We start from the raw sequence: 23,978 nt of genomic DNA on the forward strand, positions 1-23,978 counted from the left end.
TGTCGAGGAACCTGTTGTCGAGGAACCTGTTGTCGAGGAACCTGTTGTCGAGGAACCTGTTGTCGAGGAACCTGTTGTCGAAGAGCCTGCTGTTGAGGAACCTGCTGTTGAGGAACCTGTTAAGGAGGCTGTTGTTGAGGAGCCTGCTGTCGAGGAACTTGCCAAGGAGGTCGTCGCTGAAGAGCCTGCTGCCACTGAGCCTGTCGTCGAAGAGCGTGCGGTCGAGGAACCTGTTAAGGAGGCTGTCGAGGAACCTGCTGTTGAGGAGCCTGCTGTGAAGGAGGTTGTCGTTGAGGAGGCTGCCGCCACGGAACCTGTTACCGAAGAACCCGTCGCCAAGGAAGCTGTCGAGGAGGTTGCCATCGAGGAACCTGCTGTCGAGGCGCCTGTTACTCATGAGGCCGAAAAGGAGACTGCTGAGGAGCCGGTTGCGGAAGTTGCCCAAGAACAAGCGGCAGCTGAGTCGGTCACCGAGCACTCTGAGAAGGAGGCCGTTGCTGAGGCTGCTGTTGCGGCAGTTGCAGCAGTCGCGGCGGCGGAGGTTGTCGACAAGGTTGCCGAGCCAGCTGTTCAGGAGCCCGTTGCTACCGAACCGGTTGTTGAGGCCGCAACCGTTGAAGCTACTGAGGCTCCGGTTGAGAAGGAGGTTGCTGCCGCAGAGCCTGTCCCTGAGACCCACGAAGAAACGGCCAAGGCCGAAGAGGCACAGGAGCAGAAGGCTGCGGAGGAAGCTGTCGCACAGGTTGAGGAACAGGTTACCGAGCCGGTGCATGCGCCCAAGGATGAGCCGGCTGCAGTTGAGACTGTCGTCGAGCCTGTTGCTACCGAGGAAGCCCCGAAGGCCGAAGTTGCTGAGGCTGTTAGTGTCGAGAAGGAGGAACCTGTCCAGGTTGAAACCGTCAGTGAGCCGGCCCCGGCTGAGCCTCAAGCCAAGGAAGTGCCTGTGCCTACCGAGGTGGAGGCTCCTGTCGAGGCCAACATTGTGACAGCACACGAAGAGCCTATTCCTGAGACGGCCAAGGAGGCCGCTCTCGAGGAGTCTGCCAAGGATAGCATCTTTAGCCCTGAGGTTCTTGGCGCAGGTGTTGCTACTGTTGCTGCCGGTGCTGCCATTACCGCCGGAGTGTATGCGGCCACTCACAAGGAACACGAAGCTGTTCCTGAGCACGTTGAGTCCAAGCAAGTTCCCGTCCAGCCTGAGAGCACAGATAAGGCAGTCGTCGCCGAAAACAAGCCTACCGAGCGTAAGCACCTCTCAAGTCCTGCAGCGAATCAGCTGGAAATTACCGAATATGGAGTTGACCCTGTCACAGCAGTTACCGAGGCACCTTCTACCGAGCAACCTTCTGCATCCACCCAACAGCCTCATGTCGAAGACGATGCCGAAGACCAGACCAAGAAGGCTTCCGAGCCCCAGCCCGCCACCGAGCCCGCCGTGCCGGCCGAGAATGCCGCCGACAAGGCAGTTGCCACCAAGGGCGACGAGGAAGATCGTGCCCAAAGTCAAAACCGGTCAGTCACAGCTGTTTCTCTGAACCGTAAACATGACAGCTGGTTTAAGACCATCCTTCGGGCTGTGTTCACCAATTTCTTTGGGGCTATTTTCTCGCCGTTCCGTCGCCGTGGAAGAAACAACCAGTAGATTCGTGTCGGGTGTTGAAGACCGAGACGTTTATTGTTCATGATTGTGGTTGCCAAAGCTAATATGGTTCAGGAATCTGTTCTTGATGAGCGTTTTTGCTGCACCATTGCTAGCATTTGTTTGGCATGCATATACCCGATGATTGTTCGAAGTTGCCGAGTTTGCGCGCCCACCAGTTTATCCATCGATTCCCCTGTATTTGGTATTCTGCTGTCGAGCTGTTTCGCTCTCCTCTCAAATTGTCTGAATTATTGATTCCGCATTTTTAATCGTTCATTCCTTTTGTCAGATTGGTAGTAGTTCTGTTGCAGTTTTCTGCCAGTATGTAATGATGTGCATGATGATATGATATAATGATATGATTTAGAAATTACTTGAGCAATCTTCTTAGCTAGTAGACATATAGTAGGACCTGGCCTTCATTAGGTTTTCAACTTAGCCTGTAAGGGTGGTTGTTGCTCTAGTGTCTGTATGCTGAGAGCTACTCCATCATAGGGATTTTGGATGACCACTGCTTTGAAATATCCCCCCAGCGCCCTAATTTACGTTGGAAAACAGTAGACCCTGGAGGAAGAACCTCGTTCTACCTTAAAACACCACTCTCACATCAAGCGCAAGATTAGACCACCTACACATGAAGGAAATAAAGATCAAGCAGACGTTGTACTTTCTCCTTCCCCGAACCCTATGATCTATAGACATCATCCAGATACAAAATATGATTCTCGCGACCTCTGAGTACTCAACTACAAGCCCAGTCTCTAATATAAGCTCCTATATAGACAGACACGTCCATCTCCCTTAGCCCATTCCTCCAGCACATCTCACACCTCACCCCTCACACCACCCAAAACCTATAACCCTACAGAGCACATAGCAGAAACAAAGATTCACACAAATTCACCACCTTCTTATCCTTCCCAGCCACCCTCCCCTAAGCTCATCAGCGATATCAAGTAGATGATCCTCACACTCATACAAAAGCACCCTGGTCCAGCGCTCATTCACTGCCCCTATCAACCACACATATCCCCCCAAACCCACAGCAGTAGAAACAAGTAACACCAGCGCCCACATAGCATGCAAACATGCATACAGACGAAACAGTAGAAAATGTTGTTTACCGACTCACTCCTCGTTTCCTCATCTTGTATCATCCATCCATCTTCGTGTTGTGTTGCGTTTTGTCGCGTCTCGTTTCGATTTTCATCTTCACGATACGCCATCATCACGAACCCAGATACGGATAGAACTTACTACCACTACTAACATTACGCTGTGCTTTGCTTTGCTTTGCTTTGCTTAGTCGTCGATACGTACGCACGCACATCGCATCATTCACGATTGATTTCCCTTTTGCTCACAGCTTAGTCGTCAATGCGTCCTGCTGTGATTTACCGTGCCACGTTCCTTTTGATCCTTTTTCGTTCCGCTCAGCTCTGGCAGCGTCTGCGTGAACGGGAGAACCAGAAGATTAGGGATAAGGAGGGGAAGGAGCCTGATCTTTGAGTTGAGTTGAGTTGAGTTGGTTTGGTTGGGAAAGGTAAAGTATTATCTTCTTCTTCTTATTCTTGTGATTCAGAGATCATGCTAGGATTGAGGAGTCAGACTGCTCACACTGTGCTAGATACAGAGCCCGGTTCCATCTATTGATTAGACTTGATTAAGCTGGTGAGTTCTGATTCATCCTGGGGAACTTGAATCCGTCAAGAAAGAAAGAAAAAGGAAACGAAAAGAAAAGAAATGAAAAGGAGAAGGTAGAGAGACACAGCTAACCATGCTAGCATACTGCTTCTTCATCATGTCGGTCAATGAGGGAAATGCGTGGGCTCTGCGACGGGCCAAGGAGAGAGAACAGATGAGATTGAGCGGTGATACTGAACAGGGTAGTCTTTCCTCGATGAGAAGTGGTATGTGTGCTTCTTCTTTTCTTCATCTCATACTGCAAAGAAACGAAAGGAATAAAGAAAGAAAGCTGACAAAAAGAAACAGTTAAAACAATCTCGCCAGAACTAGGCAAATTGGATTTCGACTCCGACCTCGCTCTACCAATGCCAAATCCTCGCACTGCTCGAGCCAACTCGATCGTAAACGACACTCCCCCTAGCTTGCCTACCAGTGGAAGCGGGAGTGGAGGTCTCTGGAGCAGAAGCATTGCTAAGAAACGCTCGTTCACTGAACCGGGTCGTTTGGCAGCGGCGGCAGCATCAACATCAGCGACTGGTGAGAAAAAGTCGGAAAAGAAATCAACCTTCAAGGCTCTCAAGGCCAAGCTCAGTTTCAAGGATCTAAAGAAGGAGTTTCGCAAGGAGGTCCCACCGGCAAGTACGATGCCGAAAATCACTATACTCCGGGATGATTCTTCTTCTTTAGATTCTTTCGCTGCAAAGGGGAACAATTTCGAAGTCGAGAGGCTGTTCACTCCCAGACCTAGGGTGATGGAGGTGGGTTCGGGGTCATCGTCGCTATCACGGAAGTCAAGTGTGATACGGTTGGATTATTGTTTGAAGGATTTCGATAAGGCGTCGGATTCTTCTGTGCGTACGCCCATGAAGGATGGTGGTGGTGGTGGTGGTGAAGGCGCTAGATTCAAACACTCGCTCATCCACAGCAACGAAGCGGAAGAGGGAAATACTTCGACCCTGCTCGATGCCGTTCTCCTGAGCGGATCGTCACCAGCTGCCCGTACAGGAGAGTTCAGAAGCAGCAGGCTGCCAGAGGTCGTCAGTACACCTCAACGTGCATGCAGTTACGCAGCTGAGCCAGCGTCTCCCAAGAGTGCGGCATCCACGGTCCGCGAGAGCGAAGCTGCACGCACGTACTCCCCTTCGGTGTATGAGACGATCTTGTCTGATAGAACGTCCGATCTGCCACGTCGCAATCACGGGGTGACCAGCATAGAGGAAGTCATTTCGCTCACGCCAACCCGGGACAGTGACTTGTCCGTCAAGAAAGGTTCCGACACCCATCTGTCGGCATTGGCGTCTCCTGCGTCGACATTCCACGCCGGTCCTGAAGGCTCGTCTAGCGAATACGTTACCACTCAGGTCCTCCTCGATAGAGCGCAGGTTCTGGGTTCCACTGGTCGGGGTGGCTTCGCCCCTACGCCGCCAGACCCAAGTTATCAAAACACGGCAGCGCTGGAGGAGCAACTTGCTTCGCACGTAGAGCAGCTCCATTTCCACGTGCAGCATGCGGCCAGTAAACTCGTCAAGACGTTCGAGGACAAAAACGCCTGGCACATGGACCAAGTTCTTCGCCATGTGGACACGATGGTTGACCTAGCTCAGGCCATCAACAAGAAAGCGGCTGCTCAGACTGAGCTACTGAAGGAGGCACAGACGGCCGTTGCGGATGTCAGGGCTCATATCGACACGCTGCGACGCGAAGTGCGCGTCATCAAGTCGAAAATCATCACTGCCATCCACGAGGAAATTGGCAAGCTCAGGTACGACCTCCAAGAGGAGGGTAAGCTTGGCCCTGGCAACCCAGCATCTGAGGGCATCTTGACCCCCAGTGCTGGGCTGCAGGGCCCATCGATTCCTTTGATGGTGAACCGAGACTTGAGCGCGCAGGATGATGGGAGGGACAAGTTGCTGCCAAGGAAAGAAGAGGGGAAGTATGGTGAGATGATGAAGAAGAAGAACGAGCAAGAGGAAAATAAAGAAAGAAAACAAGCAGCCCCGTCGAGCGTGTTACGCAGTGCCAATCTTGTGAATAGCTCGTCCCCCGCTTACCTGAGCGTCAGAGACCATCATCACCAAATCACTGAAAAGCGAGTTGCCTGGAGAGATGACTATGAGGACACTTCAGGATCCCCCACTCCCAAAGCATCTACTTTCCTCGATCGCCCAGACCTGCTCGTGCCAGCAATCGAACAAGCCGAAGCCTTACTCACATCTGCTGCACAGCCCAAGATGGACAAACCTGCACCTAAACGCAGCTTCTTCAACCTACGTCGTCACCGTGACAGTGATAATAACGCCAGCCGCACGCAGGAGAACAAAGCCCAAACTGTCGACGACAACAACAAGGCACAAGACAAACTTACCACCCCCAATCCCAGCCACGATCCAAGCCTAGACCCTAGCACCATCCATCCAGTCCTACGCACCCCCGAGCAAAGCAAAATCCTCGCTGAGCGCGACCTCGAACGCATCCGTCTCGAAAAGCACCAGCTGGCCATGCTGACAACTCCGAGTCCCACCCCTGCTCGACGTCCCGGCGTGCTCAAGCTATCGAAATCCCACTCTTCAATCGGCGGTGCTGGCACTTCTACTCCTGAGAGTACCTCCTCCTCACCTCCTCCTACTCTGCACGGCTGGCCTCTCCCAGACGTTTACAAGAATAAGCTGCCTGCTGTGCCGTCTCGCAGCTTGAACTCAACTCCCCAGCAGCAGCAGCAGCAGGGCTTCGATAACCCGTACCCGATTTTCAGACACCCTGTTCCTGCTTCGACTGCGTCTGGTTCACTTGGTTCTACTACTAGTTCCCCTGCCGGGTTCTCGCCTTCGCAGGGTAGTACTGGTGGTCGTACTGGTGGTCCTCCTCCCAGACCTCGTCGTCCGCCTCCGCTTCCGCTTGAGCTGATCTCATCGAATACTACTACTACTACTACTACTACTACTACTACTGCTACTGCTGCTGTTAGTCTTGGACGGAAGAGAGAGGGGTCGGGAAGACATCGGAGTGGGACGTTGGAGAGGGTCGACGAGTGAGTAGAATTGAACAAGTGATGGGTTGGTGAAGAAAGTATGATTGATGATAGTGGAATGGCTGGCTGAATGGCTGAACTGTCAGTCAAGTCTCAATTGCGTTCTTTGTTTTCTTTTACTTATGAGGTGGACGATGTCATGACTTTATGTTTTATTGAGTTTTATCATGACGAGCGAGGGTATGTTTCTTTTTTCTCTGTGACTTGTTGCTCTGCGGTTGATTGAGTGGGTATTATGAGATTATTGATGGGATTGAGGTGAGGTGTCAATGGTGTTTTAAGGGCATATTTATGGATTCGGAGTTCGGAAAAGGAAGTTGATATATATATAAAAAAAAAAAAAAAAAAAAAAAAAAAAAAAAAAGGAGTTCTCTGAGTTTCCTTCTCATTTGTTTCATTTTACCGGGTATCGGATACTCTATGGGAATGGTGAACAGATAATGATAATGATAATGAATGAAAAAAAGATTTATAAGAGAAGTGGAATAGTAGTAAGGAAAAGGCGTAAGATAGATAAAATTGACCCGCTAATTAAAACAATGACTCTATTTCCGCGTCGCAATCATCTTCTCTACATCCAACGCAGCATCCCGAACCTGAGGACAGTAATGCTGGCGCAACAACTCTCCCTCCCAGATCGTGCCCGCGAAGACATTAGTCGCCTCGATATCGGTAGCGTACGCATTGAACACACCGTCTCCCTTGCGCTCGTCACTGTGCCACAGTGAGGAGATGCGACGTGCATTATGCTTGGCCACCTGGTTCATGAGCGACAGGGTCGCGAGGGCGGACTTCTCGGGCAGCTGAAGCGAGGATGTCATAAGGCGCTTGGAGAAAGAGCCTAGGCGGACGGGTGGGGGCATTCCGTGTGCGCGGGAAATCAGAGTAGATTGCAAGCAGCGAAGGAGCAGAACCATGGGCGTTTGGAAGTTGACCTTCTTCCTGGATCGGTAGGCCGGGTTTGCTTCGGGGGAGTTGGGGTCGGGGAGGCGGAGGGATTTGTCGGGGTTGAATTCGACGTCGGGGTTGATGGAGAGGTTGTAGAGAGAGCGGTAGAGGTGTTTTACGAAGAAACTCAGGTCCAGGTGGAGTGTACTGGCGGCCTTGCTGGCGTCTTGTCCTTCCAGGAGTGCAAAGGCTGTGACGGTACAGAGGAGGGCCTCGCGCTGAGCGTCGCGTGTCGTGGCTGGCTCTGCTTCATTGGTTTCGTCTGTTTCCTCCTCCTCTTCTTCCTCTTCGGCTCGATCGGCGTGGCCGATCAGGTCCTTGAGTGCTTCCAGCAAGTCACCGAAGAAGTCCTGGTTGATCAGGTGGGCGTACTTGGCCAGACCTTCGAGGACAGGGCCCATGAGCTTGGGGATGCGGAGCTTGAGGATTCGGAAGTAGACGCCGAAGACGAGCTTCAGCGTTTCTGCTTGGTTCTTGTCTCTCTCCTCGTGGGAGACCAGTGCGTCGGCCTCCTTCATGTCCTTCTCGACTGCTTTGCGCTCCTTTTGGACCTTGCGTTCCCGCTTGGTGCGGAACTCGCGCTTCTGCTTGGGCTTCTTGCCGAATTGCGGGGTCTCCTCTTCTTCTTCGCGATCGATTCTGTCTCTTGACGCCTTGCGGGAGAATTCGGACAGCAGACGGAGGTGGAGGAAGGTATCCAGGACGGTCTCGTTGATGCGGAACTCCTTCGCCTTCATCATCTTCGACAGCAGACGGACGGCCTCGAGGGACACAACTCCGTCCTCGTCCCGTATGAAAACCTCCTCCATGGTCTCGCGACATTTGACGAAATCGGCATCGACTTGTTTCCGGGCGAGGCGGTTGACGAGGATCTTCAAGAGCTCGCTACGGAAGTTGAAATGCGCCACGGAAAGGAGTAGGTTGCAGGCGCAGTTGATCGCAATGCTCTTGAGGCCAGGGTCCACTTGGGGTCCGTCCTTCTTGGCTGGTTTCGTGAGTTCCACCAGCTTCTGGATGTAATGCTTGTAGTTCGACAGGAGGGATTGTTCGAAGGTCCGTAGCTTGCGCACTTCCTTGGAGATTTTCGCGGACAGGTCTTCGTCGCCGAGGGGTCGAATTCGGTAGCCAGGAATAACGTCCTTGTACACTGCGGCCTGAGCGGCAAGAGCCAGTTTCTGGATTGCAACATGTTCTCCCCTCTCCATGATTTCGGCCATTGTCTTAAATAGCGGCATGTTCTCTTCCGGATCTTCATTGATTAACGTAGCAAGTCGCGCAAGTTCCTCCTTGGTCTGAATGATTTGCAGCTTCAATGGGATCTTCGGCTTCTCTTCTTCAACCTCTTCCTCATCTTCATCGGAATCCGCATCCTCCATATCCTCGTCGTCATCGGTGCCCAGAAAGCTGTCGGATTCTTCAGCCTCCGGCTCAGGTTCCGATTCCGCCACATTTTGTAGACCCTCCGCAGTCTTGATAGGCAATCTCGTTTGTTCCTTGTCCTTCTTGCCCAATTTGCGCGGGCGCTGCTCATAGTCTTGTTCAAGGTCCCACTCGGCGGCATTGCTGTAGAAGTCGCTGGTAGACGCACCACCGGAGGATTTGGAGCCACGCTCCTCATCTCCAGGAGGGCTCACCCTTCTCCGTTTAGTCGTACGCGCAGGAGCCATTTCGCGGTGCCTGGGGTATATTCTGGGGTGTGGTAGCGGCAAGTTGTTTGCGCGGGTTGACTGTCCGAAACTTTTTTTCTGCGGTGCCAAGACCTGGACGCTAAAGGCGGCCGCTCCACCTTGTCTAGAATTTTTGTTCCCGCGGAGCTTCGACTTACAAAGGCTGCATCGCAATCGCGTCTGGAAACCTTCCTGCGCTTTTCTGTTTGTTGATATTCTATTCAGTTTTCGCATACAGTGCAGTGAACTGAAATAGTCTTTCAAGATGCGTCAACTCACCGAAGGTAGGTGCAACCATCTCCGTCTGTTGTGATTTTTGCGCATGGATTCTCATATCGTTTCTGCTTAGAGGAAACCCGGACTCTGTTCGAGAAGTTGGCCAATTACACTGGAAGGAGTCTTAACAACCTGATCGCTCCTCCTTCTGCCTCCGAAGATGCCAACGACCGCTACGTTTTCCGTCTCCACGGCAGCAGAGTATACTACCTGAGACTTTCTCTGGCGAACCTCGCAACCAGCATCCCTCGCGCCAACCTCCTCACCCTCGGAACCTGCATCGGAAAGTTCACCAAGACCGGAAAGTTCAGAATTCAGCTTACGGCTTTGGATGTCCTCGCTCCCCATGCGCGCTACAAGGTGTGGATCAAGCAGAACGGTGTGATGCCGTTCCTCTATGGCTCCAACGTGGCCAAGGCCCACGTCGGAAGATTCAGCGAGGACTGCCCGGAGAATGCGGGTGTCATTGTTATGGATATGAATGATACGCCATTGGTAAGAGGCCCTTGGCTGGATTGAGGGAACCCAGGCTGATAGACAATAGGGATTCGGTGTGACTGCCCGGTCGAGTGCTGAGACCCGGAGACTGGAGCCCACAGCCAACGTGGTGTTCCGTCAGGCAGATATTGGAGAGTACCTGAGAGAGGTAGGTTGACGAAGTGTCATATCCACTGTATCAAATTGCTAACTTTTCCCTAGGAAGATACTCTGTTTACGACCTAAGCCAAAGCCTTGCATACGCGGGATCGAACATGGGAGATTCATACTAGATACCTGGGCATTCTCGCAGGAGTTCTGGAGTCGTCTGTCTGTACATTTAGAAAAGTGTTTCTCAATTCACCTTATCCATCTATTATCTCATGATTATTTCTGTGATCTTGCTCTGCTGGACACCTGTAGTATGATAAAAGTAGATTAAACCGTTACAGACAATGCTGTATCACCTAGAATATTGAATAGCAAGCCAATTTCACCACATGGCAGGCGTGAGTGGTGGTGTTGGGGAATGTGATGTGAAGCTGGCAGAAGATTAGAATATTAGATGCGGGGCACGTGCACGGGCACCTCTCACTCAGCCAGCTCGATTCGGAGATGTGAAGTTTCCCCATCCAGTCATTTCAGCAGCGGATTAACAACACTCCTGTATATTTCCTCACCTTCGCAGCCAGTGTGCTCACAGCCACCAACCTTTCACATCTTAAATCTCTCGTTGGCTTCCTAGCGAGTCCCTACAACCCCCTTCCATCTGCCAATATCTTCCCCGCAGGCCACTGCCTGCCTCACCCCACCATGCCGCCTTACTCTACTGCTCAGAAGCAATGTATAATGCAATTCGTGAACCTCACCCAAGCCAAGGATGCAGTGGCTGCAAAGGTATACACTGTCTCATTGCTTCTTTTGCCCTTCCTTCGGCAGATGCCATATCGCCCAACCAGTCTTATCTGCGCTCATCACGTGTTCCTCCATGACTGACTTGTCGTATGCATATAGTTCTTGAAAGCATCTCGCTGGAATGTGGAACAAGCTCTTGATGCGTGAGTATATGTTTTTGTGCTCTATCCAATTCTCCCTGGCTTTACTTCCTGGCTATGCTATCGCGTTTCCACTCTTGTGGCCGCGGTCCCAGGGACCTGGTCATCTTATACCTACCTCGCTTGGTTATTCCAATACGTTAGGCCTGGCGTCGTCTCATCTGTTGTATCCCTCGTCCGGCGGGACTGAATCAAGGTACTGTTAGGTGTTGGTGCAGGCTGTCCTGAAACACCTCATTGTTCAACCAAGAACACATGCCGTCCGGCGGATACAGCTGAAGACGTAAATCTGACGCTGTCAGATGCCATTCTGTCGCATGCGATGTGCAGTAATTCGACTGTCGATTGAGACTTTGTCATCTCTGAAAGATTTTTCCACCTGCAGCTTCAGACAAGAGACCTCCACAAGCGTGTAGTATGTCTGTTATCAAATTTCGACATCGATATCGTGCAGCCAGATTCTCCTACACTTTACCTGGCATCCGTGCGCTTAGAGAATCTGCCTTGAGGTCTATCTCCCATTTACCTAGTGGTCAAAAGAATACTGCTCTTGCAGGATGCCTAGCACAAAAGCAGAAAGAACGGGACATTTACACATGAGTCCACCCAGCCTGCGTGTTGAAATCCGAGCATGCATCAGAGTCCCACCGACTCTAGCACTCTCTACATCTTCTGCTTCATACACCCACCAACATATGATTCAACCCACTGATCTCAAACAGTCGCTAATTCCAACCTCCCCTCCAGATACTTCCAAAGCTCCTCCGGCGCCGGCGGTAGCACATCCTCACTGAGCAAGATCTTCGATAGTTATCGAGGTTCGTCCACTCCCACCTTCTTCCCTATAAGTATATACAAAACTAACATACCACCAGATGCCCCAGAAGACAACCCAGACGGGATCGGCATCGAAGGAGCGATGAAATACCTCGGCGACATCAAAGTGGGCCTCGACGAAGTAACATGTCTAGGAATCGCCGAACTGCTCAAATCCCCCTCAATGGGCGAATTCACCCGCGAAGGCTTCATCAACGGCTGGAGAATAACTGGGTAGATACCCCACACCCACACACATCTCCAAACACAAACTAATATACGTGGAAAAAATATAGATCCGACACCCTCGACAAAATGATCGCCCACGCCGCGGACATCCGCGCGCGCATTCCCATCCAACCGGACCTCTTCCGGCGGGTGTACCGCTTCACCTTCCCACTCTGTCGCATGCAAGGCCAGCGGAACCTGCAGTTCGAGATCGCGGCGGAGCAATGGCGGCTGTTCTTCACGCCGCAGAATGGCGGGGTGCAGTGGAACACGGAGTCGACTCCGTGGTTGGATTGGTGGATTGAGTTCCTGGAGGAGAGGGGGAAGAGGCCCGTAAATAAGGATCTGTGGGAGCAGGTGGAGGTGTTTATGCGGAAGACGATGGAGGATGAGAACTTTCGGTGGTGGAGTGCGGATGGGGCGTGGCCGGGGGCGTTGGATGATTTTGTGGAGTGGGTGCAGAAGAAGAGGGGGGAAGATATGGAGGTTGAGTAGGTAGTGTTTTCTTCTTCGTCTCCTTAATCATTCTTGATGTGAGATTTGACTAGTAGTCTACGACGACGGTTAGGTAGATAAATGGGATGGGTTTATGATTATTACTATTATATGACGGTAAGGGATGGTGTAGGGAATCTTTAAATCTTGGTATTTTGTTATCGGTATGAAACTATGGCGACAGTGATTCTCAGAAGAGGTATGCAGCATGGTGGATTGTGTCGCCAAGGAAATAGAGAATAGAAACGATAAAACATATTCATCATAACAGGGGCAGGGCAAACATATCTTCATCTCGACGCCAGAGCTCCATCATCAGAGGGTATATCCGGGTCAGATTAGGATATCATGGGGGTAATGAAATGGATGACAGGGAAAGGGTGGACTTTCCGATAAGGTGGCTGGGCTGAGGCAGCCGCTCATTCCGGCAGTCTCTCGGGTTCGGAAGACGTACCCGAGTGAACGGACTGCTCTAACCGACCATTATTGGAAAGTCCACACTGCCCTGTCGGTAGTCGTAAGCTAGATACAGTATATTTACATCGTTTACCGGTAGTCGCCCTTGTCGTACTCGCTACCGGGTCCACGGCGTTGGTCGTAGCGCTGTCGTGCTAAGGTTAGCGACTGGTCGCGTCGGGATCGTCACGTAGTTGGTTTACCTTGCGGAGAGCCTCAAGACGCTTCTTCTTGGTGTGCGTATTGACGTAGGTTCCAATGACGAACCCGACAATGTTGAAGAAAGGCACCCAGGTGTGCTCGGGGAGGAACTTCTGGGCAAAGGCCAGCGCGATGGGCGAGGTGACCCAGCTGACCTTCATGACGGGCATGAAACCGGCCCGCACGGTAGCGCGGACCTGGTGGAAGGTGCGCGCGCCCGCGATAACTGCCATGCAGCACAGGTACACGGCGTTTTGGATGGGGGAGACCTGCGTCGCGTCAGCATTCCAGGCGCACGTCAGAAGGGAGTGTCAGATCGAACATACCAACAAGTTGCTGGCGAGGATCTGCAGGATCTTGGCCTTGATGCTCGTCCGGCCAGCGAAGACCCGCTGCAGAATTCCAATGAGGAAGTGGCCCAGCGGGGCGCTGATGAACATTCCGTAGAGGGCCATCTTGGGGACGCGGGCGCTGAAGTAGTGACCGTGCTTGCTGACATCATGGGCGATCCACGAGGCCAGGATTTCTTGCAAACTGGACAGGACACCGGAGGTCAACATTTTGGTGCGCAGGGGGTTCGACTGCAGTTGGCGAAGGTAGAGCTATAATGGACGCGCATTGTCTCAATCAGTGGACTGTGAACACGCATCGGGGGTGCGATTACAGAGGCGCAAAACATACAGCGAGATAGCCATCGCCAGTCAACCGGTTTCCAACCTTGTGGACCAATTCCTTGGTATCCTCCCGTATCGAGGTGACGGCCTCGTCCTGGAACTTGGCAGACATTTTTGCTGATCTGGTGGGTGTGGTTGAGGGTGCGGGTGAGGCTGAAGGTGAGGAAAGAGAAGAAGATTAAGCGCGCGCGATATGGTCAATTAAGAAGGACGGGAGCCAGAAGATGATAAAGTCACGGAAGACGGCAGCTACGGAAATTACGGGACACGGTCAGCCAAGCCAGACAAGGGAGTGGGGTGAGAACCACAATGGAGATTTGGTGGAGATGGAAGAACGAGAGGAAGAGGAATGAAGTGGGTTTTGGGTTGGGAAAAGAAGGTAGGACGGACAGACAGACAGACAGAGGTGAGGTGAGATTTGAGATTAGGTGGAAAACATGGGGTTGGCGACGGAAGATGCGCTGTCCCGCATAGAACGGCAGGGAAAAGGAGGAGCAGGGGGGGGGGGGAGAGGGAAGATGAGATTGTTGGCTGATGGATGATTTGTTGATGGGCAGCAACAGCACCCGCCAGCCAAAACAACTAGTAACTTAACGAGGCTAAGGAACGAACGGGAACGAGTCAAGGGAAAAGGAAGGAGGCTGGTTTGTTCGGGTGGATGAGCCAAAGCTTACTTACCGAGGTCGGAAGAGTTCCTGAGCGAGTTGGAAATGAGATGCAGCAAACACAGACAATAATATGGGGAAGGTCAACGCGGATAAGAGCAGTTAAGAGACCCAGTCAATAATAATAATAGTTAATCCACGGATCAATTCAATGGATGGACCAACACCTGCCCTAAGCTGACAGGAGACAGGAATCTAGTTCCAACTTCACCAAACACAGCTAGTCAAGTCAATTCGACTAGTGAGTGAGTAGATAGTTAGTAGATAGCAGTGATTAAAGTATTGTTGCTGTTGGGAATGTGGAGGAGGAAAGCAGTCAATTATTAAAGACAATAATAATTTCACTGTCGGTCACTTCATCGGCAAATGGCGAATGTCGCCGCTTTAATACCCGGACCTTGGGCTGCCCGCCTTGCGGTCAGCTCCGACATGCGGGCAAGCATCTATCTTTAAGGGTTCCCATGTCCACCTTTCCGATGCCTCGCTAGATCTGCTATAATTCTCTGCACTTTCCAGGCATTATCTGAATCTGGAATATATATATATATATAGTATTGATCTCATTATGATCGCTTTTCAGGCTTATCTCAAAAATCCGGTATTTCCTGACGGTCTATACCCTAAGAGGAAAGGCACTGGCCCAAAAGGTGCACGCCGAGTGCAGCCAGGAACAGAGAATAATCGAGCTTAATTTCAATATATCACTCATCTTGGGTATTTTTCTGATTCCATATCTGCTCTGTGCAGTTCCTATCCACTAACAACTGCACAGGTAGAAAATGTAGCTCATATAATGCTGCTTATATAGAGATGAATGCTTCATCACAGCCCTAGGCCTTGCCTTTATGGCACTCCCAATCTGTAGGCCATGTGCATGTTAACCTAGCGCTCACAATGCTTCTGCTACCGTGCTGGCAAGCATCTAATTGCAAATGCTCGTTTGAAGCGTTTGAGTGCCGAGACAGTTGGACCCGGTCTTTGGTGAAGAGGCCTAACACGTCCACAATCTCACACGATGTCTCAACGAACACTCAGACGTGTTTCCTTTCCTCACAGGAAACTTTTAAAGCATCAGAAGTCATCCTTTGATTCTTCGTTTTCATCGTTGTATCATACCAGGTCATCTCAATACTTGAAGAATCATGTCTTCTAGGTTACCTGTGGACGAGGAGGAACGTCAGGAGAGCCCTTCGGAAAGGTCAGACTCACCACCCTCTCAGCTAGTCTTCCTCCCACCCCCCAATAGCGAGCCTTCTTCTGTGAGATGGGATCAGCATGCTACTTTCGAACCGGTTGTTGATCCGTTTTTCAACCTGGTGGCTCGACGAGAGGACGGCAAACCCCGTCTCTTCCCTCCGTTCTCGGGATGGAATGAGGACGAATCTAGAGCTTGCGGTGACCCCTATTGCAAACACGATGTCGTCGTTCATGAGCATGCACTTGACAAGCACGAGACATGCGAGTCCTGCGGCCTTGTCCCGGCGCTTGGTTGGTTCTATCGTTGTGGTGTAGATATTACCGGCTTCTCCCACCGCATGGATCCAGGCCAGGCCCCCGTCCTCAGTCCCTGGATATCCGACGCCATCAAGGCTGGTCACTACACGGAAATACAGAAGAGAATATTGATGTGGCAGAAAATTAGGGTCCTGCAGACAGTTGCCGCAGAACACTCCGAACATCTTATTGCTTTCCCTGTGACAGAAGTCATCTATGGCATAGGCAATGACGATGACGACGAGTATCCCCATGTGGATTTTGTCGAAGACGTCTCAAATCCCGATCCAGACCAGTTTGCCGAAGACCGCCCCTTGCTACAATCGTCAGTCTACCCTCCTTGCAGCCATCGCGCCTGCTACAGCTGTGCACCTCATCTTCAAGAACGAGCATGGGGCAGCATTAACGAGGTGTGCAGAGACACAGCTGTCAGAGCTCCCAGTCAGTGGGACCTGCGTGACCGCAGCATATCGGATGCAAACATTGTCAAGAACTTGGGTCTCCGACGTTTTTCAGCAGCACGTCCCGGAGCTGAATCAAGCACGTCGCTCGCTGAGGAGAGTAAATCACCATCGGCCCTGCTGAAGAAGCTTGTGGATAAGGCGACCAATAGTTCCGGTTCGTCTAAACATGCCAAACCGACTACCACTGTTCTTCCGGTTCTTACTACCCAAGTTGCTGGGTCCGTTGCTGGATGTTTTACCAACGCCCCTCCTACCGCATCAGGTGTTGCTCGATCTACAGAACCACTCGCTACTCCATCTGCTCAGCTAAGTACTCAGCCGTCTGCTGCACCACTCACCGCGCCCCCTCCGCCTCCGCATCTTGAAATTCCCGAGTGGCTCATGGCAAGTGGCAGTTCTTCTGGCTCATTTTCCACCAGCTCAGGCGCTAGGAACTCGCAAGCAGGGTCGTCGCAAGCAGGACAATCTGGAACGTCTCGACGGACCCCTACTATCTCACGACAGCTAGCGACGGCCCAAGGCGCATGGAACAGTATTAACAAGCATCCCCGCCGCCCGAATGTCAGTTCTCGCCCCCCGCGTACAATCGTTAGAGTCCCAGCAACCGTGAATGAGGAATACGAAGAAGATCAATGGTCCGGAAGAGGTCATGAAGATGAAGAAGACGATGTTGATGAAGACTACGACGAGGACGATGAAGATGACGAGTCGGGTGGTTGTCTCCTTGATCTCGCGTCTCGTGCAGAAGAGGACAGCGAACACCGTTCCTGAAGTAATGATCGACGAAAGACACAAGCGCCCACAAAGCAACAAATATTATTGGCATACAGCCAGAAAGGTATTCAGCCAGTGGTGACGGCAATCAAGTTGCTACTGCTATTACGATAATCCGCTCTTCGCGGGATGAGCACGGAATCTTAGTTCCTGCGTGAAAACTACTTTTCCTTAAGTAACTAATGTGGGGGTACGAAAATTTCCTTTTCATGTAATTTCTCATATTCCTGATCAGAATATGTCGACAGGTCAATCAATAATCAGCAAAAACACTTCTCTCAGTAACTAATTAATCATCAAAAATAAATGAAATGGAATGTCACTATCTAAGTGTTGATAATTGGGGATACTTACTTCAATATCTAATCACCATCTAATCTGTAAAAAACCCACACCGTCGGCATCCCCCCAACCGCGGCAGGTCCATCCATCCATCCACCAGGACCCATCATTCCGAGCCAATTCCGAACCTCGGCACCGCGCCAAGCGCAGCTGCTGGTCAGATGCTTGGATTGACGATCACGCTCGCTCTATTTCCCCCCATGACAATAAAGTCCCCGAACTCCCCAGTGTCCGCAGACCTCAGCAATGTCGACATAATCACCACCGCGAGAATAACCACCATGGCCGAACACGAACCCGAACCCTCTTCTCCACCCGCTGCTGTCGCGGACCACGAAAAACACAATGAGGGGAACACGGTGAGCAGTCCCCCGCAGGACGACTGCTCACCATCACCACCGCCGGTATCGTCAATAACCGGCGCTGGACGTCGCCGCCAACAGCTGCTGGCAGCTCTCAAGGCGACAGACCGGACAGTCGACCGGTTCGATAGGTGAGCTACTGCCTTCTCGCAACATTTTCCTCTCCTATCCCCCCCAAACCAAGCACCTCCGAGCTTCAATCCCACTAACTCCGACACCCCCCACACACAACAGACTCATATCCACCGCCGCCGGCCAAGAACGAGTCCTCGCAGTAACAGGCTACCTCGCACACACACTACACCATATTCTCTCCTCAGCACCATGGATCGCATTCCAAGCGCGTCTCAGCCTGCTCGCACGTCTACGCAACAACCCTAAACCTCCCACCACCACCACTACCACATCATCATCCTCATCCTCCTCCAAATCACCCCTCCTCGCCCTCTCCTCTCTCATGTCCGAAACCCGCTTCACCCTGCGCCTTCTCGGCCTCTTCCCCCTCTGGACATGGGGCTCTCAGACCCTGAAACACCCACCGGCAGATAAACCCCTCTACATCCTGACTCTACTGCAGGTGTTCGTGAACGTGATCTACCAGGCGCTCGAGAACGTGGGATATCTTGCGCAGAAGGGGATCGTGTCGAAGCGGTTCGTGGATCGGTGGGGTGGGATTGATAAGTGGTATATTTGGAGTACGAGGGCGTGGTTTGGACATATTTTCTTTCAGTTTTTTGTGCTTTGGAGGGGGACGGTGTTGAGGAGGAGGAAACAGATGGAGGAGGAGGGGGAGAAGGAGGGGGCGGGGGTTGTGGGGAAGGAGGAGAAGAGGGAGGCGTTGAGGAAGGAGATTCGGGCGTGGAGGAAGAGTCTCGTTAATAATGTTTGTTGGGCGCCGTTGTGTCTTCATTGGTGCTTTGAGAAGGGCATTGGGTTCCCCGAGCATTTGACCGGGTTGGTTAGTTTTATGGCCGGGGCTTGGGAGGTTTGGGATTCTTGGGTCGCTACGGGGTTGTAGTAGCGGATGGGATTGGGGTGGGTTTCATGTTGTATTGAGCGATTATAGCATATGGTTCTTTTTTTAACTCTAGTTGTTCTTGGCAGGGTGGTATACTATAGATTTAGATCGGGATGGGAAGACGGATAGTTCTACTAGCTTGCTATGCTAGGAAAGGATCTCATCTATCCATGTAATACATCCATTTATTTACCAAGCCAACACCTGACACCCGAGCAAGTCATAGTCGTCGTACAAATAGACAGTCTAGATCCTTCATCCGACCAAACGCCAAGTAACCAAGCCAGAACGTCTACTCGTTTGATCCATGTTCCCAGCAAGCTAGACCACCCCCTAAGCATTCGATGCCGACGTTCTCGCCAAATCGAACGTCGACGCGCGCTGAGCCGCAAGCATATTCTGATATATCTGGCTACACAATATTCCATCCATAGGCCAGGTATACAGACCCTGTTCTGTCGACGGAAGCTCATTCATCCCCTCGTCCACCTTTTCTTGGTTCCAGACGAACGCCCCCGCATCGACAATCCGCACACTGCTAATATCGTAGCCCTCGAACGAGTCCAGCTGAGTGACATGTGCCCGCACATCGACAAGCCTCATGAGCCCGCTCTCATATTCGTAGATCCGGTTGCGATGTTCTTCATTCAATCCGAGGATGAGCATCCCTTCGACTCGGTGCTGCGGGTCCTCTGAGGGCAGCATGACGGGTGTGCTGTCCGGGCCGAAGTGGTAGAGCTTGAACCCGTACACAGTTGCGTGCATCATGTATTTGGCGATGTCCGCGGTCTGCGGCATGTCGAGGAAGTATTTTAGTGCCGTGGGGAGCATGAGGACTCCGTAGACGAAGCGAGCTGCGCAGCCTGGCTTCTCGAGCAGATGGTTTACCTCATCGTCTGTCAAGGTGTTGTTTCGCGCTTGCAGGAAGTCCGAGGGGTAATCAGCCTTATCATCCATGACTTAGAGTTATTAGAGTGGGACAATTTAATCAAATAAGGCAAGCAAACGATCTATCAGTAGTAGTATCAGTGGTCCCCTGATGGAGTCTCGTGTTGCGTTGCGGGAAATGTTTCAGTGTGATTAACGTTCACTCATGGAGGGAGGTTAGCTAAAGAGATGGCAATGGATAGGTGATGGGTATATAGCTATACAAGGCCGTTAACAGAAACTTATATACTGATGGCCATGTTGGACAGGCTGTTGCTGTGAATACTCATTTGCTCGAGTCACCAGGACTGGTCAAGCTGTTGCCCCGGCGTGCAAACATAGCCCTGTGTGCACATAGCACTATATAGGGGAGCAGTATTCTGATGAACTCGCCAACTGGGCGGAAGACAGGTTCACACGGCTCTGGTCAGTTCGATGGTACATGTATACCCTTGTCTGCCGAATAGGGAAGTTCCGTTCATAGGCAGCAACTTGCCGGCAAGGCAGTCGCCGCCCACCACAAGGCTATTGTCATGACAGTGCCTTGGGCATGGTGATGCAGAGCCAGAGACAGCCTGGGCTGGTCCAGGCTGACTGATGCCATGCCCCGGCTGTCATAGAAGCACTCTGTGCATGCATGCAGGGAGGATAGCTGCCTCAGGCAGAGGTACAGACACAGGCACAGTGTTACCGGGCGGTGCAATGCACACGCATATCCCCGACAGTCACAGCAGAGTGAGGGGGGAGCAGCCACAGTGACTCATTTTGTGCAAAAGTATCATGGCTTATAAACCAACGATGGAGTAGAAACACTTGAATATTAGTTGACCCCAGATAAATACTAGTTAATTGTAGTAGTGGTTAGTTGGGGGACGATCAAGAGTGGATACGACCGGCTTCCATACGCTTCTCTCTCCTCCCCAGGCGGTGGCGGCAACCGGGTTTGGTGGCTCGTGAATCTGCAACAGCTTAAGTCATCAAGCCCCCGGTAGGGCCTGGCACTATCGTCACCTCTTAACTGGAGCTCTCTCTCTGCCATCCTCCGATCTCACTTCCAACTCCCTCCCCCTCTGCCATTTCATCTCATCCTGTCAATTCATTTCCCTCCCTCCGCCATCTCTTTCGGTCTGGTGGGATTTGTATCTCTGTTTCGTTTTCTTATCACCCTTCATTTTCCTCTTTGTCCCTGTTGCCGAGCTTCACCAAATCCGGTACAGCGACAGTCCTTGATACGTACCCAAGTGTCTACGTTGCTTTACGCGCCTTATCCAGCTTCCCCTCAAGATGAGCGCAGAACCCGATCACACCCACGACAAGAAGAGGGTGAACCTCCAGTACGTGATGGAACCTCTGGCATCAACTTCTCCATCGTTCCAAGAAGCTAACCTCATCGCACAGTGACGCCTCCGGCGCCGACAAGAAAGAGGTAAAGACTTTTGTCTGCAGAACGGGAAGGGACCTTGATGGCGAATACTAACAACCACCGCGAAATAGGAACTCGACACCTCGACGGCTATCTTGAAGAAGAAGAAGAAGCCCAACTCCCTCATGTAAGCTAGCTCTGGCCTTGGTGCGGGGATACTGGTTGGGTACTGACTGTCTGGGTGCTAGTGTCACCGATGCCGTCAACGATGACAACTCCGTTATTGCTCTCTCCAACAACACAATGGACACCCTCCAGCTGTTCCGGGGTGACACTGTCCTCGTCAAGGGCAAGAAGCGCAAGGACACCGTTCTGATTGTTTTGGCCGATGATGATCTCGATGATGGAAGCGCTCGCATCAACCGTGTTGTGAGACACAACCTGCGTGTCAAGCATGGCGATATCATCACCGTCCACCCCTGCCCTGACATCAAATACGTGAGTTCTACTGCTCTCCGCGGTATCCAGGCGACTTCTTACTGACCTCGCTTGTTCTCATTTACAGGCCAAGCGTATTGCCGTTCTCCCCATCGCCGACACCGTTGAGGGCCTCACTGGCTCCCTTTTCGATGTCTACCTCGCCCCCTACTTCCGCGAAGCCTACAGACCCGTGAGACAGGGAGACCTGTTCACAGTAAGAGGTGGTATGAGACAAGTGGAATTCAAGGTTGTTGAGGTGGATCCCCCAGAGTATGGCATCGTCGCCCAAGATACCATCATCCACTGCGAGGGTGAGCCGATCCAGCGCGAGGATGAGGAGGGCAACCTCAACGAGGTCGGTTATGACGACATCGGTGGCTGCAGGAAGCAGATGGCTCAGATCCGTGAGTTGGTCGAGCTGCCCCTTCGCCACCCCCAGCTCTTCAAGTCCATCGGTATCAAGCCTCCCCGTGGTATCCTCATGTACGGTCCTCCGGGTACCGGTAAGACTCTGATGGCTCGTGCTGTGGCCAACGAGACTGGCGCTTTCTTCTTCCTAATCAACGGTCCCGAGATCATGTCCAAGATGGCCGGTGAATCCGAGTCCAACCTGCGCAAGGCCTTCGAGGAAGCCGAGAAGAACTCCCCTGCCATCATCTTCATTGATGAAATCGATTCCATCGCCCCTAAGCGTGAGAAGACCAACGGTGAAGTCGAGCGTCGTGTCGTCTCTCAGCTTCTGACCCTGATGGACGGTATGAAGGCCCGCTCCAACGTGGTTGTCATGGCCGCCACCAACCGCCCCAACTCCATCGACCCCGCCCTCCGCCGTTTCGGTCGTTTCGATCGTGAGGTCGACATCGGTATCCCCGACCCCACTGGCCGTCTGGAGATCCTCTCGATCCACACCAAGAACATGAAGCTGGGTGATGATGTCGACTTGGAGACCATTGCCGCCGAGACCCACGGTTACGTCGGTTCCGATCTTGCCTCTCTGTGCTCGGAGGCCGCCATGCAGCAGATCCGTGAGAAGATGGATCTGATTGACCTCGACGAGGACACCATTGACGCGGAGGTCCTGGACTCTCTGGGTGTTACCATGGAGAACTTCCGTTACGCCCTCGGTGTCTCCAACCCCTCCGCTCTCCGCGAGGTTGCCGTTGTCGAGGTGCCCAACGTCCGTTGGGAGGACATTGGTGGTCTGGAGGAGGTCAAGCGCGAGCTCATCGAGAGCGTGCAGTACCCTGTCGACCACCCCGAGAAGTTCCAGAAGTTTGGTCTTTCTCCTTCCCGCGGTGTTTTGTTCTATGGTCCTCCCGGTACTGGTAAGACCATGCTTGCCAAGGCCGTGGCCAACGAGTGTGCTGCCAACTTCATCTCGGTCAAGGGTCCTGAGCTGCTGAGTATGTGGTTCGGTGAGTCCGAGAGCAACATCCGTGATATCTTCGACAAGGCCCGCGCCGCTGCTCCTTGCGTTGTCTTCCTGGATGAGTTGGATTCCATCGCCAAGTCTCGTGGTGGCTCTGTCGGTGATGCCGGCGGTGCCTCTGACCGTGTCGTCAACCAGCTCCTGACTGGTAAGTTAATTGTCTCGATGTACATGAGTAGTTGCTAACTTCCAAACAGAGATGGACGGTATGACTTCCAAGAAGAACGTGTTCGTCATTGGTGCCACGAACAGACCCGAGCAGCTTGATGCCGCCCTGGTCCGTCCTGGTCGTCTTGACACCCTGGTCTACGTTCCTCTGCCCGACCAGGCCTCTCGTGAGAGCATCCTCAAGGCCCAGCTCCGCAAGACCCCTATCGCTGGCGACATCGACCTCTCCTTCATTGCCAGCAAGACCCACGGATTCTCCGGTGCTGATCTTGGCTTCGTGACCCAGCGTGCTGTCAAGCTCGCTATCAAGCAGTCCATCGGCGCTGATATTGAGCGCCAGAAGCAGCGTGAGGCCCAGGGTGAGGATGTCAAGATGGAGGACGAGGAGGTCGAGGAGGAGGACCCGGTGCCGGAGCTTACCCGGGCACACTTCGAGGAGGCGATGAAGTCGGCCAGACGCTCCGTCAGCGACGTCGAGATCCGTCGCTACGAGGCATTTGCCCAGAGCCTGAAGAACTCGGGTGGCAGCAGCTTCTTCCGCTTCCCGTCGGCGGGTGAGGTGACGGACAACAACACGTTTGGTGAAGCCGGCAATGACGACAGCCTCTATGACTAGATTGGTTGCATGTTTCCAAGTTAGTTATTCATCTGCACTACTACTACTACTTAGAAACAGCGGGTTTTGAGGCCGGGATATAGCCCCGGTCGAAATTCGTATTGGGTTACAAGTTTCCTTTTCTTTTCCTTTCACGTTCTGAGATTGCGAATATCTGTCTCGCATACTGAGTGCCATAATATTAAGCTTAAAGAGTAAATGAATTGCACGTCTTGGTAGACAAACCC

General features: G+C 52.2%; 10 protein-coding genes across 10 annotated transcripts in view; 7 read left to right on the forward strand and 3 right to left on the reverse strand.

Annotated features, from left to right (window-relative positions):
- BO87DRAFT_428858 (PT repeat family protein) overlaps nt 1-1,642 on the forward strand; it is a gene marked incomplete at both ends in the record, with an annotated part of 4,824 nt that extends 3,182 nt beyond the window's left edge. The window contains one exon of the mRNA XM_025627472.1: nt 8-1,642. Coding sequence (XP_025476699.1) covers nt 8-1,642 — 1,635 coding nt within the window. The remainder of the gene's footprint in view (nt 1-7) is intronic.
- A 1,801-nt stretch (nt 1,643-3,443) lies between these two features.
- On the forward strand, nt 3,444-6,360 carry BO87DRAFT_443628 (uncharacterized protein; the record flags this gene model as incomplete). Its single annotated transcript, XM_025628105.1, has 2 exons — nt 3,444-3,552; nt 3,635-6,360. 2 exons carry the CDS (start codon nt 3,444-3,446, stop codon nt 6,358-6,360), a joined length of 2,835 nt encoding a protein of 944 aa, XP_025476700.1.
- A 369-nt stretch (nt 6,361-6,729) lies between these two features.
- BO87DRAFT_379130 (nuclear export protein Noc3) lies at nt 6,730-9,114 on the reverse strand. The gene has a single exon (XM_025623961.1). It carries the CDS (start codon nt 8,969-8,971, stop codon nt 6,902-6,904), a length of 2,070 nt encoding a protein of 689 aa, XP_025476701.1. The 5' UTR covers nt 8,972-9,114; the 3' UTR covers nt 6,730-6,901.
- A 4-nt stretch (nt 9,115-9,118) lies between these two features.
- On the forward strand, nt 9,119-10,108 carry BO87DRAFT_379131 (ribosome biosynthesis protein NIP7). Its single transcript, XM_025623962.1, has 4 exons — nt 9,119-9,255; nt 9,321-9,742; nt 9,792-9,893; nt 9,947-10,108. The coding sequence occupies exons 1-4, from the start codon at nt 9,237-9,239 to the stop codon at nt 9,968-9,970; spliced, it is 567 nt and encodes a 188-aa protein (XP_025476702.1). The 5' UTR covers nt 9,119-9,236; the 3' UTR covers nt 9,971-10,108.
- A 255-nt stretch (nt 10,109-10,363) lies between these two features.
- On the forward strand, nt 10,364-12,406 carry BO87DRAFT_365211 (DCN1 family protein). The gene is made up of 5 exons (XM_025621788.1): nt 10,364-10,621; nt 10,739-10,782; nt 11,527-11,597; nt 11,655-11,829; nt 11,892-12,406. Exons 1-5 carry the CDS (start codon nt 10,538-10,540, stop codon nt 12,316-12,318), a joined length of 801 nt encoding a protein of 266 aa, XP_025476703.1. The 5' UTR covers nt 10,364-10,537; the 3' UTR covers nt 12,319-12,406.
- Nucleotides 12,407-12,864: 458 nt separating this feature from the next.
- BO87DRAFT_399659 (Mpv17/PMP22 family protein) lies at nt 12,865-13,761 on the reverse strand (the record flags this gene model as incomplete). The annotated part of the gene is made up of 4 exons (XM_025625453.1): nt 12,865-12,921; nt 12,978-13,244; nt 13,302-13,577; nt 13,657-13,761. 4 exons carry the CDS (start codon nt 13,759-13,761, stop codon nt 12,865-12,867), a joined length of 705 nt encoding a protein of 234 aa, XP_025476704.1.
- A 1,695-nt stretch (nt 13,762-15,456) lies between these two features.
- Nucleotides 15,457-17,231, forward strand: BO87DRAFT_443642 (uncharacterized protein; the record flags this gene model as incomplete). Its single annotated transcript, XM_025628106.1, has 1 exon — nt 15,457-17,231. One exon carries the CDS (start codon nt 15,457-15,459, stop codon nt 17,041-17,043), a length of 1,587 nt encoding a protein of 528 aa, XP_025476705.1. The 3' UTR covers nt 17,044-17,231.
- A 262-nt stretch (nt 17,232-17,493) lies between these two features.
- On the forward strand, nt 17,494-18,898 carry BO87DRAFT_136349 (uncharacterized protein). The gene is made up of 3 exons (XM_025618081.1): nt 17,494-17,881; nt 17,985-18,504; nt 18,577-18,898. Exons 1-3 carry the CDS (start codon nt 17,550-17,552, stop codon nt 18,766-18,768), a joined length of 1,044 nt encoding a protein of 347 aa, XP_025476706.1. The 5' UTR covers nt 17,494-17,549; the 3' UTR covers nt 18,769-18,898.
- A 1-nt stretch (nt 18,899) lies between these two features.
- On the reverse strand, nt 18,900-20,009 carry BO87DRAFT_136341 (gamma-glutamylcyclotransferase family protein). The gene has a single exon (XM_025618080.1). The coding sequence runs from the start codon at nt 19,723-19,725 to the stop codon at nt 19,102-19,104; it is 624 nt and encodes a 207-aa protein (XP_025476707.1). The 5' UTR covers nt 19,726-20,009; the 3' UTR covers nt 18,900-19,101.
- Nucleotides 20,010-20,587: 578 nt separating this feature from the next.
- On the forward strand, nt 20,588-23,959 carry cdc48 (AAA family ATPase CDC48). The gene is made up of 6 exons (XM_025623963.1): nt 20,588-21,029; nt 21,094-21,121; nt 21,190-21,245; nt 21,307-21,556; nt 21,624-23,115; nt 23,165-23,959. Exons 1-6 carry the CDS (start codon nt 20,980-20,982, stop codon nt 23,749-23,751), a joined length of 2,463 nt encoding a protein of 820 aa, XP_025476708.1. The 5' UTR covers nt 20,588-20,979; the 3' UTR covers nt 23,752-23,959.
- Nucleotides 23,960-23,978: the final 19 nt, after the last annotated feature.

Source organism: Aspergillus neoniger (genome assembly GCF_003184625.1).
Source record: "Aspergillus neoniger CBS 115656 unplaced genomic scaffold BO87scaffold_30, whole genome shotgun sequence".
Classification (NCBI taxonomy): Eukaryota; Fungi; Ascomycota; class Eurotiomycetes; order Eurotiales; family Aspergillaceae; genus Aspergillus; species Aspergillus neoniger.